Source organism: Hipposideros armiger, unplaced genomic scaffold, assembly GCF_001890085.2.
Source record: "Hipposideros armiger isolate ML-2016 unplaced genomic scaffold, ASM189008v1 scaffold_92, whole genome shotgun sequence".
NCBI lineage: Eukaryota > Metazoa > Chordata > Mammalia > Chiroptera > Hipposideridae > Hipposideros > Hipposideros armiger.
In genome coordinates, this window is record NW_017731442.1 from 3,997,767 (window position 1) to 4,020,125 (window position 22,359).

General features: G+C 36.9%; 2 protein-coding genes across 5 annotated transcripts in view; one reads left to right on the forward strand and one right to left on the reverse strand.

Annotated features, from left to right (window-relative positions):
• FRMD5 (FERM domain containing 5) overlaps positions 1-22,359 on the reverse strand; it is a 310,259-nt gene that overhangs the window by 215,573 nt on the left and 72,327 nt on the right. The gene's annotated exons all lie outside the window — the stretch shown is intronic.
• LOC109384067 (protein FAM32A-like) lies at positions 4,692-5,018 on the forward strand. Its single transcript, XM_019645030.1, has one exon. The coding sequence runs from the start codon at positions 4,692-4,694 to the stop codon at positions 5,016-5,018; it is 327 nt and encodes a 108-aa protein (XP_019500575.1).

Below are 22,359 nucleotides of genomic sequence, written 5' to 3' on the forward strand. Positions count from 1 at the left end.
CTTAGATGTAGAGGGCGCAGCATCACTGGCCCTCATGTGGGATCTGAACCGGGGCTCTGATGCTCAGAGCTGGCGCTCCCAAGCCAACTTTTAATCAGCCGCCACTCGGCTGGCCCTGAAAAAGTAACTTTTAATGAGCAAAGAATCCCCTACCACCCCATTCTTACTGATTTTTCCCTGCGGTCATATCTCTATTTGCAAGTCCTCTATTAAAATGAAAATGCTACAGGGACAAGCTAAGCTTCATTAGTAACTTTTTGTCTAGCCAGATGAGAAGAGGGTCTTACTGGACTGGTTCTGTAAAAAAAAACAAAAAAAAAACCTCTCTTCAGCTTTTGCCCTCCTACCTGAAGCTAACCCAGACAGGATCAGAGGGTACTCAGTTTGCAAGACTCACAAACAGACTGCAGCTACATCCCTGAGAACCCTTCCCATCGGGTTCTGCATAGCTTACACTCAGTCAGACAACTTACATCCTGCTGTCACGGCAGGAGGACAAAAGACCTTGAAAGGAACGGTCAGTGCCTGAGGATCATTCTTCCTTCTCGTTTTTTGGCCACTGAGGTCACTGTCTGGTTCCATTTGATCCTGGACTCCAGACTACTGTTTATTTTGGAAACAGGGACTTTGAAGTCAGAAAATCTGTTTAGTTTCCAACCCCATTACTAGCTTTTTGACCTTGAGCAAGTCGCTTACATGCTCTGATCATCAGCGTCTTCATTTTTATAAATGAGGATCATGATATCCTCTCTTAGAAGACTGACACAGGGACTGAGTTGGATAAAGTAATACAATATCTGTGACTTTTGTTTGGAGGAATTATGAAGTATTAAACAAATTCCAGTTTAATCAGCCTATAAGAACAAAGTTTACCCAGAAATGGGAAGATGAAAATGAACACAACTCTAGAAATGGTAAACATATAATGGATGACATTAGTTCTCTGTAAGTCATCCGTCATAAAAAGGCCATTTGGGTTTCTCTACCCTAAGTCCAATAAGGTGATTAGGTACCTCAGCAAAAATGATTATTTAAAATTAAGCTGTAACCTAATGTTACTGAAATTTTAATGAATGAAGAATGTGTTAAAAGAAGGTGGTGGTATAAGTGGATTTTTTAGAAAAGAGGGGAGGGGTGTGGCAAAGAAGAAGAATTTGGAAATATTTATCCTACAGTGTCCAAGGGAAATGGATACTGACTCAGCAGGTATTATGATTTTGAGAGACAGATGTTCTGTGTTATAAAACAAGCTTAATATGTCAGTCCTCACTGAGGTGTACTGAAATCTCCTTTCAAGACTATTTGGCTTCCTTTATTCTGATTCTATATTCACCAAGCCATCTTTTGATTACTAATTGGATCAACAGAAGTAAAAACCAGATCTACACTGATGTGACCCCCACAAGGACACTATGAGAGCCTGTAGGTGGGAAGTCAGCCTTTCTTCTGACTTCTCATTAGCTATTTTTATCGAGAAGGTACTTTGCATATTTATCAAGAGCTATATAACTGTTCTCTTTTTTTTTTTGGACTCTATACTTTTGTTTCTAGGTTATAATGCCAATGTGGGAAAATGTTTACAAGGTTGAAAATCACGGAATTATATACACTTTAAAAAAAGAGAAAGCAACCTGATAATTATAGTACTCCTACTCTATAGATATTTCATAATAATTTAAAATAATGGTTATAAAGAATACAATAGAGCGGAGTCACAAACTCAAATGTCCACAGGATCAGGAAAGAAACAATGAAGATAGAAGCAGACTGGCTTAAGAAACGACAGGGAATGATGAAGATTGTGGAGAACTACCAGCTAACGAGAGCAGCCACTCCTCAGCGTGGCTCATTTACTGCCAGAGAGGAAAGTGGACCCAGTGTTGCCAAATCATCTGATTTTTCGAAAGAATCTGGAAGTCAGGATCTTTGTGAATTATCTTGACTTTTACACATTGGCAATTAATTCAATCTGAAAAAAAACCCAATACTGCGTGAGCTAATATTATGAAAGTCAAATAAAACATGAGTATGGCTTGGATTTAGCCTGGAGTCCACTAATTTAAATTCTGCTCTGCAACTTTGAAAAATGCATGTTAAAATATTAAAAAAATAACAACCCCACAAAATATTGGAACATAAGTTAAATTATACAAATGCAATGTGTTCTTCTCATAAACCGAGATATATCAAAACTATCCACATGTGTCACATGTAATATAAGCTGGTAATAAAGATTGTTATTAATGTCAATTTTTATCTCCATGAAAATGGTCATCATCTGTACTACTCAGACATCTATGTCACATTGCATTTTATTCTTTTAAATCTGGGATTGACTTGCAAAATCAACTTAACATATTCTATACTTTTTAATATACTTGAGATGGAAATGCATTTCTTCCTAGCAAAGGAAACTATAATGTTGAGATTTTGAATAATGTTTTGAATCATCACACATAGAAGGATGATATTAAAGAAAACTATGGATACATATATGTAAAATAATAAAAATTAAGACTAGGTTGACATGACAGACTTTATATATGTCTAAACTTCCCATCCTAAGTCCAATGAAATGAAAGAAATGACTTTAAAAAAATAAATTCAAAATTTCAGTGAAAGCAAGAAAGTGCTAAGCAGAAAACAAATTTAGAGAGTTTCTTAAAGGATAGGAAACAGGTAGAACCAGATCAGAGAAACAAGATCAGAGGAAGCTGAGTTCTAAACATTTATAGGAAAAAAAACAGCTGTGAAGGTAGGTGCAGTTTCAAGGAGCTTCAAACTTAGACTCAATTCAATGAAGAACAGGTAGAGGTTCTGAGGCAAACATCAGGATAAAAGGTGCACCAGGTACAGCAAAACACATTCTTTCCTTCTCTGGATTATGTTAATAAGTAGCTGAGTGAACAAAGCAGCTAATATAAAAGCATTGGCGTCTAAGCTACTGCTTGTTGATACTTGAGGTCCTCTATCATCACCCCCTGACTCCTAGCTTTCTTCAATATGACAATGGGTCAGGATGTGTGCTAACCAGGAGAAGTGGTGGGGATAAGGAAGAGGAGGAAAAATTATTTACTAAGGAATATGGAAGAATGTTTCAGGATATGTCTCTTGAGCTTAATTGGCAGAATTTGCACTATGGGGCTATAACAGCCAGAGGATCTAAATACGCCAGTTAGACACAATGCTGCCAGCATAACAGACTTTCATTAACTAGCTAAAAGGTTAAAGAAGGAACTAGTTGCTTGCAACAGATTAGGGCTTGGAGAGGGAGAGCAGGTTAGCACTATCTCCTTTACGCTTTCCCCTTCCCTGCTGCTGGTTACTGCTCTCTTCTTTTCTGTCTGCATCCTTCCTCCCTTGGAACCAAGAAAACAGAATTGTTGGATCCACAAAGCAACCTTATGTAACTATAACAAGATTCATTCAAGTGTGACTCCTAAAAGGAGGGTGTATGTCTTTGGTTTTCATTCAGTCAACTTGCCCCCTTTCCTTCACGGCCCGCTAAGGAAAGTTCTCTTTTGCACTGTCCAATTTCCCAGGTCTTATTATGATTCGATTCCAAGAAGATAAGTAGAGAAAGTCAAGACTGGAAAGCTGAGAGGAAAGATGGAAGAATTCCTGCTTGGTCTGTCAGTTTCTGGACTCAACTTTATTGTAGAGAATATAAGTAATGGGCAAGAAAAAGAGAAAAATAAGAAAAGAAGCCAGAAAGACTAAGTCTGTCCATCCAATGAAGACTTGGGGAGTGGAGACAAGAACAAAAGAACAACAACCTCAGGCTGGGGTACCAGATAAACTCAGTCTTTTAGTGAGGAGGGATTTCTGAGCAGCACTAAGGGAAAGAATTGGAGAGAAGAATAAAACGTAGTGCAAAAAGCATTGTTATGGGTTACAATTTAGTTTTCTTTAACATTCTTTGAGAGAAGCAAGTCAAGACTGAGATTCCTTTTAAATTCCTTTTGGGGGCTGGACTGTGCTTCTCTATATGCAACTCTGCCGAGATGGTCCACCAGAGCTTTAGTATTCATGAAGGTTAGGGACTTGGGTGGTCAAGAGAGGTGGAGGGAAAATGGCATAGGTATAATCAGGGGTTCCAGCAGCTATGTGAACTTCTTCCCTTGTCCAAGTTACTCATGTTCCAAATATTAAAATTAAAAGGAATTTCTAAATATAATGGCAGCTTTTAGTCATTAATATGTCTTCTTCCCTCTCTCTCAAATACACATAAAGCTTTAAAGATCTGCTTTGAGGAATTAGAGAGAGGAATAAAAATTAGTCAGTTGTTCTTGATTCCAGTTCAATTTTTTGTCACTGTTCTTTACAGAGACAAATATCTCAAAGCTCAATGAAGCTTGCTAGGAGTGGTGGTTGAGAAGGATTCATATATTCTCCACATAATTCTCCACATGTGATTTAGAATAAAACTATGAGAAAGAAATTAAAGCAATTATGAAAACTTCATTACTTGAATTTCTTTAATAAGCACCAGGTAACTCTATATTAGTATAGAACTCCAGGGCAAGGCCTACCCTAAGCCAAATATCAAAGTAGACCAAGTTAGTTCATAGGGAATATAATGTGCTTTTCTTTCTACACATATTTGCATTGCACAAGGCCAAAGAAATCCTTATCAGAATGTTCAGCCTTCACTGGTAAATGAAAAATACACTTTAAGGCAGACAGGCGCCATGGCGGCCTATGAGCAGGTCCAACAGGGGCCCCTGAAGCTGACAGGCACCGCAGAGCTCGGCGTGACCAAGTGGAAGAAGAAAAAGGACAAACACAAGGCAAAACTCCTAGAACCAATGGGAACGAGCAAAAAGAACGAGGAGGAAAAGCGGCACAGTCTGGACAAGTGGACCCCGGCCCAGCTGGCCTTCGAGAAGATGCAGGAGAAGCAGCAAATGGAAAGGATCCTGAAGAAAGCATCCAAAACCCACAAGCAAATTGTGGAGGACTTCAACAGACACTTGGATGCATTCACGGAGCACTGTGACATTCCCAGAGTCAGCTGAACAAAGTAGCCTCCCCACCTGGGATATGGAGTGGCACCAAGGGGAAACAGAAGGCCACGTTGGGTTGTTTGGTGCCTTTGGTATTTTTTAGAAACATTCTTTTACACACACCATTGCGTCTTCTGTTGAGACAGTGCTTTTCAAAGCAGTGTACCCTCATCCTGGAACTTGATTAAAGTAAGACTGTCCTTTTGCTCTAAAATACANTATTATTTTTGAAAAGTGCTCAGCTATTATTATTGTACTTTTCTATCATTAATAGCTAATTAAATATTAGATTTATAGCCAATTGTATAAAGACTCAGGTATATCTCCCCTAGTCAAGCACATAAACCCTATCACAATGTCACTTTTAAAGGAAAACCGAATTAAACTTAAAAATTATTCCCACTTAAAATGCCTTTTCCAGGAATGCAACTCAAGATGAGGTCTTCCTATGTGCTATAAAATCTTTTCTTTCTTATTTTAACTTCCATGTATACATATATATGTGGCATACATATGTGTGTGTTTCTATATATATGGTGATTAGCAACTGCCCCTGTTCATCTGCCCTTCCATCTGCAACAGGGACAGTGCCAGATACAGTGCTTAGCTCATTTTTTCTTGGACACACTCCATTACCAATTCATATATTTCACTGAATCTAAAAGAACCAAGAAAGATCTGATAGTTTTGGTGATTAAAAAACTTCCCGCCAGCATACATTTTCAGCAATTGCCAAAGGTGTCACACAGTGATAAATTGCTCCTGCAAGGACTTGATCAATTTATTTCTCTTGATCTTCAGGTTTCATCCTGCCTATAAACAAAGTCCCTAAGAATATTTTGGCGCAGCTGTTAGCAGCATCCTTGAGATACTGACTGACTGTACCTCCCTTTCATGATAGCAATTCTCAGACTAAAAAAGACTCATAAAAATAGGATTTCTAGATCTAAAAACAAAGAATTTTTAAAATTCAAAGGACACATTTATGAGTACATATCTGTTTGTCTTAGTAGCATTTGAAAATGCATTTGATGGCATTTACAAATCATGTGGAGGTTTTTTCCCTTAGAATAATTTGCATGTGTAAAAGTTGCACAGATTAGAAGGCAGTCTCAAATTTTTCCTAAAAGCAAAGAGTTGTAGTAGAGTAGTGGTATGCACATTAGCACTAGCTAAAGCATATACAAATCTAGTAATCAATTCAAATGTCATGGAAAACAGCATTCTATCCCTACATAGGTTTCAACCACCAAGAATAGAGCAATTTTTCTGCAATAGATACTACTAGAATTCTAATTATGATTTAAATATGCTTAGAATATATACTAATTCAGCTAAAATGTAGCAATACATTTGAAAGATTTCAAATACATACTACTCAATAAAGGCATATGATTTATTTCAGCTTCTTTGTAAACATCAAGGTCACTAAACCTGGAGGAGCTAGGTTCCAACTTTTGTTCAACTCCAAAATATTTAGTTGCTCTTAATCACCCATTCTGAGCCTTTTGAAGAAGCATCTTGTTTCTAATCTCTACAGAAGAAATGAATGTTACTTTAATGCTCTCCCCAGTCTCGGTCATTGGGGTATAATAAGGAACTGGGGAATATATTCACCAACTGATATTTCAAAAGTCAACAACAGGAAACCCATATGCCAGAAAAATGATTTGTTGAACATTCCCTTTTCATATGAAAATGCCAGAGGTCCCTGGAGACAGAAATATATCTTATTTTTATTTTTAGAAGTTGTACTGTAATGCTTATTTTAAGTAGACAGGAATTATAATGAACTTATCATAACAGTAGTTTTATACAAAAATCTTCCTATTAAATGGTTTTAGAAATCATTTTAAGAGAATAAAAACCTGAAGGGAATATAAGAATTCCTTATATTAAGCATTTTGTTCATTATTTTAAAATTCATAATGCAACCTTTTCAATGTTTAGAAAAACAATGAAATAATAACTTTTTTTTTTTAATTGAACCGGCAGCCCTGTTGCTCAGAGCTTGTGCTCTTAAGCCAACTCTTAACCAACTGAGCCACTTGGCCAGCCATACTTTTTTTTTTTTTTTAAGATTTTATTGGGGAATTGGGGGAGGGGAACAGACAAGTTGCTGTCCTTTTGTTCTTCAGTCTAGTTGNCATTCATCTGCTGATGGACATTTAGATTGTTTCCACATCATGGCTATTGGAAAGAGTGCTGCAATGAACATAGGAATGGTAACATCTCTTTGAGATCCTGATTTCAATTCTTCTGAATAAACAGAATTGAGACTGTTGAATTATTTAATAGTTCTATTTTTAATTTTTCAAAGAACCTCTATGCTGGTATCCATGGTGGCTGCACCATTCCACCAACAGTGCACAAGAGTTTTAATTTCTCCACATTCTTCCCAACATTTGTCTTTTTTTAAATAATAGCCATCTTGACAGGTGTGAAGTCATATCTCATTGTAGTTTGGATTTGTATTTCCCTGATGATATTGATGTTGAACATTTTTTCATATACCTGTTGGTCAATTGTTCGTCTTCTTTGGAGAAATGTCAATTTAGGTCCTTAATTCATTATTAATCAGGTTATTAGTTGAGCTGTAGGAGTTTCTTAAATATTTTGGAGATTACCCTCTTGTCAGATATATGGTTTCTGAGTATTTTCTGCCATTCCATAGGTTACCTTTTTACTCTGTTGATTGTTTGCTTTGCCGTGTAGCTTTTTAAGTTTGATATGGCCCCACCTATCTGTTTTTGCTTTTGCTGCCTGTGCTTTTGGTGTCATAGCCATGAAATCACCACCAACACCAATACCATGAAACTTTTCCTTTATGTTTTCTTCTGGGAGTTTTATAGTTTAAGTCTTTAATCCATTTTGAGTTGTTTTGTATATAGTTTAAGATAAAGGAGGATGTTGAATTTTGTCAAATGCTTTTTCTGTATCTATTGAGAAAATCACATGATTTTAATCCTGTATTCTGTTAATGTGGTATATCACATTGATTTTTATATGTTGAACCATCCTTCCATCTCAGGGATAAATCCGACTTGGTCATGCTGTATAATCCTTTTAATGTACAATAAGTCTTCATTCAAAGTCTTTGATAGGTTCTTAGAACTGCGACGAAATAAGATATAACAAACCAATTTTACCACAGGCAAATTGATATAAAGAAGAGCTAAGTTCCTACAGCATTTCATAAATGTTATAACAAAACAACATTGAATGAAACGGCATTATTCAAGGACCTGATATACCACTGGATTCAGTTTGTTGGTATTTTGTTAATGATTTTTGCATCTATATTGATCAAGGATATTATCTATAGTTTTCTTTTCTTGTAGTGTCTGTATCTGGCTTTGGTATCAGGGTAATGCTGGCCTCATAAAATGAGTTTGGAATTGCTCCTTCCTCTTTAATATTATTGGAAGAGTTTGAGAAGGATTGGTATTAACTCTTCTTTAAATATTTTGTAGAATTCACCAATGAAGCCATCTCGTCCTGGGCTTTTCTTTGTTGGGAATTTTGATTACTGATTCAATCTCCACACTAGTTACAGGTTTGTTCAGACTTTCTATTTCTTCATGATTAGCCTTGGTATGTTGTATATTTCTAGGAATTTATCCAATTATTCTAGGTTATCCAGTGTTGGCAATTAATATATTTGTTCCTCTGTATGTGCCTTTTTTCTTTGACTTCAAGATTTTCACTTTTCCTTTGGTTTTAAGAAATGTGAATATGATATGTCAGGAAGGGATGAGTGTNAGGTGTCCTTCCCTCTGGATTCCCGTGATGTGTGATAACTCTGAACTTTGTGCCTCCAGCTATACTTACTCTTTGAGGAGCCTGTCTCCTCCACTGAGCTGTAAGATTTTTAAAATTTCAGTTTTACTGAGGTATAATTTACATATAGAATTGTAAGATATTTAAAGTGTACATAATGATGATTTGATATACATATAAATTGTGAAAGGTTTCCCCCCATTTAGGTAATTAATACAGCCATCACGTCACATATTTATCATTGTGTGTGTGTGAGAGAGAACATTTAGGCTCCACTCCATTGGCAAATTTCAATTACACAATAAGGTGTTATCAACTGCAGTCACCACGTATGATATTAAATCCTCAGACCTTATTCATCTTACAGTTGTGAATTTGTACCCTTTTACCAACGTCTCCCTATTTCAACTATGAGATCTTTTAAGGGAAGGCTCTGTCACATGTTCCAAGGAACTAGAACTCTGCCTGAAAATACAAAAGTGCTTAATCAGTGTTTGCTGTTAGGATAAGATACATCAGCCATTCTCAAATGTTTTGGTCTCAGGATCCCTATACACCATTGAAAATAATTGAGGATTTAAAGAGCTTTGATTTATATGGATTGTATCTACCATATTAGATAGTAAAACTGAGAAATTTGTGAAATATGTATTAATTTAAGAAAGGTAACGCCTAGCATTATTATGAAAATAACTGTGACTCCAAGGACTGACTCTCTAAAAGGATCTCAGGGACCCCCTAAGAGTCCCAGACCACAATAAAATGGTATAGTGGGGGATTTTTTTGGTTTAATTATAAAATGTGTTTTCATTCATATGAAAGTTAAAGTATTTGGAAAGGGTGAAGGGCAAGTGAAAAGATACAAGAAAGGAAGGGAGATACAACCTTAGCCATAGCTAGAGAAAACTGCTGGGATAGGGAGGCAAAGAAGAGGAAGAATGGTAATAAAGTACAAACAGCACCAGTCTTAGGAGAAATAATAAAGAAGCTAAAAGTAACTCCACAAAAAATCAAAAACAAGAATAACACTGAAGGCCAAAAGTTTGATCAAAATCTTAAATAGACATTGGTCATTTAGGTATGAAATGCACCATTTTGACAAATCTATCCCATCTCACTCCCATCTTTTTGTCATTCTCAATCCTCTTTGTTCTTTTTTACATGCTCCTCTTCCCTTCCCCTCTGGAACTCTTGCTTTGTAGTCACTGGCTGAAAAAAGGCTGCTCAAATGTTATGTGATTAGAGAAGGAAAAAAGCGACAGCTCTGATAAAGCTGTATAACTGGAATCCAACTGATAAAAATTTTAACATTCTATTAGATTATAAAAAATGATAATGAGATTTTAAAAATAGGAATGCTGAAGTTATTTTTACATGCTGAAAATATGTTAAAAATTAGTGTCCTTAAAATATGCTGCATAAAGGCCAGGATTGGAAAGTAACGTGGACTTGGTTAGAGTGCTAGGGTAGTAGGCGATTTAAATTATTTCTTCAATGTTGTGAAATCATCCTTTCTACAGCAACAAAAGGCATGGAAATATGACAATTAATTCTCAACTTGCTTTGGCCTTTGGCCTTTTCTACAAACTTTTCAGGGATATACAATTGGTTTGAATTTTGTTACGTGCTGAGGTCAAGAACTCAAGGTACAGACCAGAAGGCGGCAAATTACAAGCCCAGGCCCAATCCAGCCTCCAGACTGTTTTTGTATAGCCCTTCAAAATAGCTTTTACATTTTTTTTAAAAAAGATTTTATTGGGGAATTGGGGGAGGGGAACAGCATCGGGGAATTCAGGAAGGGGACCAGCCAAGTTGTTGTTCTTCAATCTTCGTTGTGGAGGGCTCCAGTCGCCATCTGTCTTCTCGTCGGCAGCTCATGGCCTCTAAGCTCAAGGTGCTGTGTTCAATCGTAGTTGCGGATGGGCGTAGCCACCATCCCATGCGGGAGTCGAACCAGCAGTTTTGTTGTTAAGAGCGCATGTTCTATCCACTGAGCCATCCGGGTGGCAGCTCAGCTCAAGGGGCCGAGTTCAGGCTTAGTTTCGGGTGGGCATAGCTCACCATTGAACAGGCAATCTTGTTGCACCAGCTGAGCCATCCTGCCACCTGTTGGNTTTTTTTTTTCAATGCAGATTCCTGGGCCCCACTTAAAGAGATTCTGAGTCACAGGTTTGATGGGAGTTCAGAAATCTTTCTTTGCAATTACTTTTACCCTAGACCACAAGGTCTAATTATAAACCAGATATGGTTAGTCATGTAAAAGCCTTGAGAGAATACTTGAATTAGGGGATGAGAGAAATACATAGCTCATTGCAAGATACAAAGACGTGTCAGCTGAAAGGTAAGAAGCCTGGATGTTTCAGTGTGAGAAAATCCAATAAGTATCAGTTGAGTTCCAGTCAAAGGGAGAGCGAGTTCTGAGAAGGAATGAGAGGTCATTAGAGTTATCACTAAGGTCAAGAACTTTGACCTTCAGTCCTATGAAGGTTTGGGCATGAAGGAGGTCATTATCTATGACAATGTTATTGCTAGTAAACATATCTGGAAAAATCAATGGAAATGAAAGCTAAATTAAAAGGGCCATGGAGAAATCAGGGTAAGGAAATAAAGATCTCATACACAGATTACTCTTTGATAGGAAAGGGAAAGGAAGAAATTGACCTAGCTTGGATGAAATATGCTTTTTGTTGGTTTGAGGATGAGAATCTTTTCAGGAACTCCCCAAGCAGCAGACTTTCATTCTACTCTGCAGAACAAAAGAGTTCATAGGCACTCTGTAAGAAAGGTTTTCCAGTCCACAGCCTGCCCACCCTTCTAACCAAAGGGATGGTTAGAGGTGGACTTAAGGTCTCACTGACTCACTTGGGAATCGCTTAGACAAACAATGGGACAAAGGAGCTGACTGTGCTCCCAGCTGTCCACTGTGTGTGAAGGAGTGAACAAATTGGAAAAGTTCACCAGTCATGACCTTTTGGTCCAAGTCTGGGAGGCCTAAAAGGAATGAAGAAAGCAAATGAATACAAGGAGATTACGATTTTGAAACCAAAGTGTTGCCTACACTCATACCCGGGGATACTTGCAGAGAGAAAAGAGGGAATTCCAGCAGTTATAGTTGGGAGATTTTTCTTCTGTCCAAAGAAAGAAAGACATGGTTAGGACAGAAAGTCACAATGGGCAATTAGAAAAGAAAAACCTCTTTGTGCCTGATATACTGGATGCATTGTCCTCATGCCATTTACACTAATGTAAGTATAACCTTGGGAACACAGCCAGCTCGGGTGTGCACTTGACTCATCAGCTGCAACAGTGCTAGTCTCCAAGGCCATGTCAAGAGATCTGGTCAGGTCAATATATTATAGAACGAGCTTTCAGAGTCCAAAGTTTCTCCAAAAGAGAGAAAATAGGAATTAAATATTAATAAAATGGCCACAAGATATAGTGGATTTTTACCTTCCAATGAAAAAATAACCCTTCTACTTAAATTGGGAAGGAGTTTATGGAAGTTTTAATTAGACAGTCTATACAATACAGTCTTTGGCCTTTTACCCACCCCCTCACAATACGCATTTTCAAACTTTTCAGTATTCAAGTTTTTACTCCTACTGCTGAGATATAGCTAGATCAAACAGCTTTATTTAGAAATATAAACAATATAGTACATTCATTTAAAGTATAAATTTAGTGGATTTTAGTATATACACAGGGTTGTGCAACCTTGGTCCCAAAAAATTTTAGAACATTTTTATCATCCCAAAGAGAAGCCCCATGCCCATTAGCCTCACTCCCAACTCCCCTCTCCCTGGACAACCATTAATCTACTTTCCATCTCCATGGGTTTGCCTACACTGAACACTTCATACAAATGAAGTCATACAATATGTAGTCTTTTGTGACTAGTTTCTTTCATTTAGCCTAATACTTTCAAGGTCCATTTTGCAACACACATTTCTTTTCATTGTTAAATCATATCCCATTGTATGGATACACCACATTTTATCCATTTCTCAGTGGATGGACATTTGGGTTGTTTCCGCTTTTGGACTATTATGAATAATGTTGCTGAAACTTTCATATTGGTACCCTATGTAGTAGTCAAGAGCCTATCACTCAAATTATTTCAAAGCTCTAGAAAGCAAAATTTCTTCAAAACAAATGCACTAGTTGTAAGAAATTATCAGAGTTAGATTTAAATGGCTGCAAAACTGATGCAGATTTGGTAACGTGTTTTGTCACTTATTACTGAGTGAGGATTTAAAGATTTGTTCATCATTCCACTATTTATTTTGTTGCCTGTCTTTCTTTCTTTCCTGTCTATCTGCTTAGCTCTAGCAGTTCTCAATTTAGCCTTTCAAAAAATTGAAATGCCTTTTATATTCATTAGCTTTAACAAGAAAACACATCATCATTACTGTCCATTATAACTAAATGGATGGTGAATATTTCCCACACATTTCCTTCCTATTAAGCTTAATATTGTGTTTTAAAAGCTATGATTAAATTCTGTTTCACAAAAAAATAAAGTTAAATGTTTTCCCACAAAAATACATAAACTGGCAAATATGCTTTTCAATTAGGAGTAATATAATTTATTTTTAATAAGTTGTTAATACAACTATTTTTTTAATAAGTTAAGTTGTAATAAATAAATCTTACTTTTCCACCCACTTTTCCAAGGTATCACAGAGCCTAGGAAAAACCAACACTTACAAGCAAACATTAAAATGATATTAAGGACTTGATTTTAAAGCAAAAACATAAATCAGTATATGGACAACACCAAACAGAATACACTGAAAGGTCAGTGGTAGAAAAATAAACAGAAAGACAAAGTTAAGTCATGATATGCAGCAAGCTTATTTTATACACATTCACTGCAGAAGCCTTTGAATTTCCACATATAAACCACGTAGAGGGCTGTGACCCAATTTATACATATGTCTCATAACCTGCATTTGAGCTCCCCAGGGGTTATTTTCACAGAAGCCTATTAAGAGCCCATTTGATAACTGTCAACAAATGTTAATAGAAGGGCTTTATTGTTAGACTGTAAGTCAGAGATTTACTTTTATTATCTGAGTGGTATCTATAAAAGCTCTATATATCTCTACATAGGTTCTTACTTTATTGAGATGTAACTCACAGGATTAGAAATCTCACCACTTCAAAAGGTGGAATATTCAGGTTTTTGCACATTCACCGAGCTGGTTTTCATTTTTGAGGACAGTATTGTAACTAGCTGTTCCCCTCTCATACCTTTACCCTTTTTCCTTTACTTTTGGACTGAGCAGTGCTACAGCACACCGAAGGAAGTGCTGAGTCTGGGGCAAGGCTGCCTGAACTAGCACAGCATTTCATCCTCTAGATAGTTATGTATCCTTAACCTCTGTGAGCTTTCATTTTCTTATATGTAAAATGAGGATGTATATGAAGTATTGATCTATGTGAAACAAATGTTCAGAAGTAAATCTGACTCTCAACAGTTACTATTATTTTAATAAACCCAATTCTTCATGTATAGAAAGAAGCAACAAAATAAAACATGTGCAAAGAAGGAAGGGAAAAAAGTGGAGCTTCTTTTCCTTCTAAGGATGGAGTCTAAATTCCTATCAGGCCCCAAACGGCTAAGATCTGCCCCCTGACATCTCTCTAGCCTCCTCTCCACTGCACCCTGCGGCCCAGCCTACACAGAATAACACAGACCTACCTGTGCTTGCTTCCACACGGTGCGTTCTTCTTTGCTTCCATGCCTTTGCTCCTGCTACTTCCTAAGAATGCCTCCTACCAGTCCTTCACCCAGTGAACTCACCCTAATCTTTAAAGTCAGTGNCTAAAATACATACACACACACACACACACACACACACACACACACACACACATACACACACTCTTTAAGGCAGAGGTAGGTGTCTTACTGGCACTCCTATAAATCCCAAACATGTTGCGGGGTGGGGGGGTGTCTCCTCCTCTGACCACTACTAGGCCAACTTTACTTAATACTCTTATTTTATCATGGATACCTCATTTACCATTTCTGCAATAATTTGTCTCTATATTCAGTCACTTTCTTGCCCCCATACTCACTATGCCATGAATCTACCTTTTCTTCACTTCCTACTCTATCTTTTTCACTGCACTGAAGTCTTACCTCAATTTATCAGAGTATTCACTTCTTTCATTAAAAATCCAATTTAAACTCAAGTCTCAAGCAGAAAATCTTCATAAATGAGGCAGCCACAAGCTCAGATTCAACCTGATCTCCCAGTGGGATTCACAAAGGTGTTACAGAGAGCTTTGTATAGAGTCTGTCATTTAAGAATATATATTTTTAATTATTATCATTGATTTATTATCATTTATTAGATTTATGTGGCACATTTCTCCAAAATGGCTCACCAATCTTCCCAAGATCCAACAAAAGAAAATAAACAATATTTTTTTCCCTAGTTGACAACTGGAAATAATTAAGTAATATGAATGGGCTCAAGATTCCTCAAGAAATCAGTCACTATGTTAAAAACTGAAGGCCACTGACTTCAGACAGAGTGACTACCCACCATAATTTAACTGGGTCTATTTCAGGCTTCTCCTCCCCCTCTCCTTTCCCTTCCTCTTCATTCTCCTTCCTTCCTTCTTTTTATCCCCTCCAGTTTTAACAGTATTGAAAAATGCAAATTGCTCCAAAATTTTAACTAGATTTTTGGCAATTTGATGCTCAATATTCCCAAAGCTTAAGGTTTCTCTGGCCTTTTGGAATGGAATATCCCTGAGAGGGATAATACTTTAAACTCTTATTTTTATTTACTGTAAAAGAAGTAAGTTTCCACTTCTTTCATGAGGGCAGGTTTGATAATGGATGAGAGAGAGAGAGCAATTCATGCAGTGATGCCATCTCCTGGGAAGGATATGTGAAGAAAGGCCCTTGACAGAAAAGCTAGAATCACAGAGACTAAATTTGTCCACTTCATAGTGTGTGTGTGTGTGTGTGTGTGTGTGTGTGTGTGTGTGTGTGAGAGAGAGAGAGAGAGAGAGAGAGAGAGAGAGAGAGAGAGAGAGAGATGGGGGAAGAGAGGGAGGGAAGGAGGGAAGGGAGTGAGAAAGAAAGAGTGAGGCACTGTGAGAAGATCAAGGCACGTAAACCAATCCTGGGTTCTACCAGAATGTAAAGCTTCTTGAGGGCAGAGATTCTTGTCTGTTTTATTCATTACTATCGCTGGCATGTAAAACAGTACCTAGCATACAGTAGGTAGTAAAAAAATATTTATTGAATGAATGAGTGAGCTTCTCAGAAGTGATTAAGTAAAAAAGAAGCATGTTTCAAGGGGACAGAATGTACAAACACATAGTAGCAATGGTCCAGAGATGTACCAGAGATAGTTCAATATGGCTGGAGCACAGAACACCTGGTCAGGGAATGTCAGGACAGGTACAGAGGGGTCAGATCATAAAGGGATCGATAGGCCATGCTAAGGAGTTTGGGCTTTATGCTAACAATAATGGAACCACTAAAGAACTTCAAGAAGAAGAATGGCATGAGCATACTGAGGTTTAAGGAGATCTCTCTGAAATCACTGTGCACGCTAAACAGGAAAGAGCTGTCTAGAGGCAAGAATACCAGGTAAGAGGCCACTGTAGTGCAAGCAAGAGTAATGAAGGCCTGAAATAAGATAGTGACAGAGGAGACAGGGAGGAAGGGCCAGATTTAAGAGATTTCAAAGACAAAACTGAGAGGATATGATAATAGATTGTTGAGGAGGTGGGATAGAAGGGTTATAGGATAAGTAATAAGTAATAGATTTGGCTTAGGTAACTGGAAAGACGATGGATACATTCCCCCAAACAGGGATTATGGGGAAGCAGCAGATTTTGGAGGTAAGATGATAGTTCAATTTGGACATGTTCAGTTTGAGATGCCTAGACCAAACCCAAGGACAGATATGTAGCAAGAAGTTGGGTGTACATGTCTTATGCTTAGGAATGCAGCCTGAACTCAATCACCTTATTGTTTGGGTAGTCAACAGAGTCTTAACTAGTATTAGAAGTTGAGGCCATGGGTAAGATCACCTAGAAAGAAAATGTAGAGTGAGAAAAAACAAATTCAAATATAGCTTTCTGTGTGTCCCTAACACGTAGGATGGAAAAAGAACTTGCAAAGAACTCAGAGAATAAACCAAAAACGAGATTGATTTAGAGGAAAGTATCAAAGAGGACATGGTTAAGTGTCAAATGTTGCAAAAAGGCCAATTAGGATAAGGATTGAAAAGCATCTCCAGTGGTAGTTAGGAGGTCACTGGTGACAATTACTAGGGCATTTCAGTAAGGTGTGGGCAAAAGCCAGATCTCAGTGGTGTGAAGTGAATAAATGCCAAGGAAGTGAAAACAGCAAGAGCAGATGATATCTTTCAAGGTGGTTGACTATGGGAGAAAGGGAGCAACAAGTAGCTATCAGAGGGAGGAAAAGAATTAAAGGATTTTTATAATGTAAGAAAAAAGTATTGCCATGCTAGTGTTGAAATATTCATCTGATTTAAATCTTCAAGTCAATGATCATTGGCCTAAATGTAGTATGAGTAAGACCAGGAGTCTCCAGTGGGTAGGCAGAGTCCGATCACCAAATCTCTAGGGCTTGTCTCTTGATTTCTCATTCCCTCCCCATTTTCATCTTCTCCCAGATCCTTTCTCAGTAAGTTTTATAATTTGTTGGCTCTTTCCTGGGTATCTCCAGGCTTTGAGGGAGAACATTTTTTTTTAAATGCTTCTTATATGATGGCTCAGATAGTATAGTCAATATCAAGATTTTCACTGTAATATATGATACATTCATTCAAATTACATTCCTAAATTATAGTGACATAGAACTACAAGATGTAATGAAACATAAAAATTCCATAACAAAAGGTAAAAAACAACAAAAAGCCTTGAAATACACGTTTTAAACAAATTTATTTATTTAGGAGACAAATCATTAATGGTAGACTACAGGAAGATATAAATAAATAAAAAGCTGTACTTCAAGTTGATAAGACTAAACATTGCAAAGATAATAAAGGGAATTATAGACCATGTTAATGAGTTTGGGCTTTATCCTGACAATGGAACCATTAAAAAATTCCAAGAAGAATGGCATGAGCATATGGATTAAGAAAGAGCTCTCTGGAATCACTGTGCAGGTTAAATAAGAAAGAACTGTCTAACTCCTAATTCCTAAATTAAATAATTTCAATTCAACATTAATTAAAATCCTTTTGTATTTTCAGTGATTATCAACTTAATAAAATGTAAAAAATAAGATGGCAAGAATCATTTATGGATATCATAAAGTAGATACCATTAATCAAAATGATATGACATAGGCTTGCAAAAAAGTGACACATAGGTACGTTTATTTGGTAACGCTTATTTAAGATATAGCAAGAAATCAATAGCAACTCAATGTTGGGGAAAGAGATCACCACTTAAGAAATGTTGAAATAACTGAATATTATTAAAAAGAAATTTATTTGGATCCATACTATTTAGTATATCTGTATATTTGTATTATTGAATAAAGAAAGTAAACCAGAAAATATTTTGTATTGATTACAAGATTATTTCAAAAATAATAAAATAAAAACATCAGCTTACTAAACTATAATACAGAAATATAAAAAAAGAATACATCAAATTGAGAAAAAGTGATAAAAGTTTGTTGGCCAAAAAAATGTGAAAGAAAAGAAGCATACAATTACATAAGGGCAACACCTAAAATTCACTCATAAGTAGTCAAAGGAGAGAAAACGTTTTTTGAAAAAGAAAATACAAGTGGGAAAAGAATCATAAGAGAAAATACACCATTAGAAATTAAAGAGATGTTAATTAAAGTAGGTTTAAAGTACTACTGCTTGGGCCTGCCGAAAGGCTCAGTTGGTTAAGAGTGCGAGCTCTGAACAACAGGGTGGTTTGATTCCCACATGGGCCAGTGAGCTGCACCCGAGCTGAGTGGCCGCGAGCTGCCGATGGACGGCCCGATGGTGACTGGACTTGGAGCTGAACTAGCTGTGCCCTCCACAACTAAGAGTGAAGGACAACAACTTGGCTGTTCCCCTTCCCCAATTCCCCAACACTGTTCCCCTTCCCCAATTCCCCAATAAAAAAGAAATAATAAAAATAAAGTACTACTGCTTAGCTGTCAGAACACAAATTATAAAACTCATGTTGACTGGGGTGTACTTCTTTTAAGTCACGTGATTAGTTAATTCCATCTTTCTGAAAAAGAATCAGGAATATTTAACATGAATTATAAAATTGTTCATATTTTTTGACCCAGTAATTCCATCTGTAATTTCATAAGGGGTATAAAGAAATAGTCAGTACCCTAAAAAAGAAAGAAGGAAGGAAAGAGGGAGAAAAGGAGAAGGAAGAAAAATAACCTGTATAGGGATGCTCCTAAATTTGCTATTTAGAATAGTGAAAAACCAGAAATCATCCAAGTACCCCTCAGCAGAGAATGGTTATAAAAATTATAATATATCAACAAGACAGTAAGTCAACACAGCAATTAAAAACACATCTGCTGACAAAGGAGAATCATTCATTTGGAAAAACATAAATAAAATTTTGTTTTCACTATATTATTTTTTTCTGCGAAGCTGCTTAAAGTAATGCAAAGGAGGCTTTTCTAGTTTGTCAGTGAAAATGTCACATGAGTCAGAATCAAAAGCTTACTGAAATTAAGCAAGAATAAGTTACTATTGTATTTCACCCTTGTCTGCGGGTCTTTCATTTAATCATAGAACAGGAAATGGATCTGACATGACCAGTTTTCACAGGGTCATTTTGACTATTACCCTGGTACGTTCTGCTCTTCCTATAAGTGATACCAAGCTAGATGTTAGATGATTTATTCCAGTTTCTTTCTAAATGCTGAGGTTAGGCTGGTTTTTAAATTCCTTTTCCTCAGGGCCTTTGGAATTGAGGATAAAGCTTCAGCTATAACTTTGGAGATCTTAAAATTTAGACATTAGAAGGGAGAGGGGTAGTCTGATGAATACTAACTACTTTGATTTAACTTTCAAATGAAATAAAAGCCCGTTTCTTACTTCTCAAGAAAAAAAAAAAGAGGAATATGAAGATGATAAAATCTCATTTTTTCTCATCAATCTTCTAAATTCCACCATCATTTTTATGACCTCTTCTGTGCATTTTTTGTGTCATCACTAATCTTGCCACAATAGTCCTCCTCTTACTGTCATTTAGAATTGACTCACTACTGCACTGCCACCACTGACTTTAAAGTAAGCACAACATTAACAGTGAAGCCTAGGACATCTTGGCCTTTCCTGAGTGTATCTAAAAGCAATAGAAAGCGTTTTAAAATGTAAGTGCCCTTATCAGTAAGTTCTGTAAATTACTTTTCACTTGAAGAAATTCCCACAGAGCTGTAATCAGATGGTATCAAAAAACCAATATAAGTCAGGTCAGCTACATCAATGATTTTGCAGGACAAATGTATCATAAGTACACTGAAGTCTCATTAAAAGTTCACATCTCTGAACCTTCTCACAAGTGATAATCAGTATCAGGATCACTCTCCTTTTCTCTGATATATATGTTACCACATTAAAATGACACAATCCACCTTGGTGAGTCAAAAAAAGCCTCAAGAAATATGGCTCCAACTGACAGCTTTGAAATCCAGGCTGAGCACTTGAGATAATGGCATTTCCCCATGATGGCTGCCACTTCCCACAAATTCTGATTTAACCTTATTCTTTGCCACAGTAATTACTTTATATCAAACTTCATGATTTAAAAAAAACCCTAAAATGTATAAATTAATACAATAAATCTTTAGAACAATGTAAGTTTGTATGTGGCCTGTATCGGAGACTAAATGTCACAGTTGTAGAGACTACAGCATGCTTAAGTGAGTGTCATAGAGTTCCAAATAAAATTTGGAAGTCTGAAAAAAAAAAAGAAAATATTTAAGGCTTGGCTTCTTTTCCCTCTACACTGACGTGATCCTTTCATAAACCTTTGCAGGCACATCATATCATCCTATTGACCAGGAACCAACTCCTTAATCTGAGTTTCTCATTCCTGTCACTGCACTTCACAGACCCTCACTTTTTCCTCTCCTACAGACCCCTTTCTCATTAGAACATATCTAGTCCTCAATCTCTTTACCAGCCCTCCATTTAGCTGTGTCTCTTGCCTCTCTGATATATTATGTCTCTCCCATTCCTCAGCTCACCAATCCTTCAACCTGCCCACACTTTAAATCACTTTGGAAATCAGTCTTCCTCACAAAAACTGTCCCAAGTATTTGGAAATGAAAGGGACAGTCCAGCTACAGGACTGTTTAATTAAATTAATAAACTTCCCTCATACCAATCATTGGGCACCACTGCATTCATGCATTATAAACACTTTAAGTACCTGCTTGATCCTAATGAGTGTCCATTCTGTGACTGTTCACTTTGAATCACAAACCCAGAGAGGAACCATTTCTCTATATAGTACACAGAACATGTTTCATGTATGGTCATTTAAAAAATGCTTTTTTTAATTATTATTATGAAAGCCGTTGAGAGAGATATACCCAAATCTCAATCTGGTGTCTTTGGTGTTCATTTCAGAAACAGAAAAAGCAATGACTAACCATCACCACCACCCACTTCCATAACTACTGAACTGTCTCAACTTCATTGTTGTTGGCTCTCTTTTCCCTGAATGATACCCATTAATAAAAATAACCCACCAGATGTCATTGTCATTCTAAGAGAACAAACTTTTAGTAGTATGAAGGAAGCAGTTGGAGGAATCTGCCTCCACTTTTTACTCACACCTTCATTTTAAGTTATTTAATTTCTCAGCAACTGTGTCAAGGTAGGAGAAAAGGTAAAATTTCACCCTCACTGTACAGATAGAATCATGGCATAGTTTAATGATTCTTTGGAGGAAAATGGCAATCATCAAAAAATGCCCCAAATGGGCAACTATTTTTATATCCATATTAGTTAGTACTAAAGAGTTGAGAAAAACTAAGTTTTGCAAAGAAGTATCATTTAAAAAGGAACAAGATTCTGAAGCTGATTAAGATGTATGTGAAGCATAAATCACTAGGATTTCAACAATGGCATTCACCCTTGAGTGGGTTAGAGGATTTCCAGATGTGTGCTTACCTAAGCAAACCAGTATCATTATTCAACAAGAATTAAAAGAAAATAGTTGTATAACGAGTAATATCACTAACTCCAGGACTTTATCTACCATCCCAACTTCATTCTTCCTTTTCACTGAGAAAGATAGGAATCAAACAGAACTAAGACTCAATTTTTTATTTATTTTTTAAAAGATTTTATTGGGGAATTGGGGGAGGGGAACGTTGCTTCACTGGCCCATGTTGGTGTTGTGATCATTGTGCTCTTCCTAGGTGATGCAGATTGGTCACCGGCCTCTGGACGGCTGCTCACAGCAGTTGCTGGTCACTCACACTGTCTGCCAGCCACTCACGGTAGCTTATGACAGCCCACTGCAGCAGGGGCTGCAGCCTATGCCATCACTGGCGACTCACGGCAGCCCAGCTCCAGGT

What these genes read in the sequence shown, in the direction of transcription:
- LOC109384067 (XM_019645030.1), top strand. Translation starts at nt 4,692, where the DNA reads ATGGCGGCCTATGAGCAGGTCCAACAGGGGCCCCTGAAGCTGACAGGC.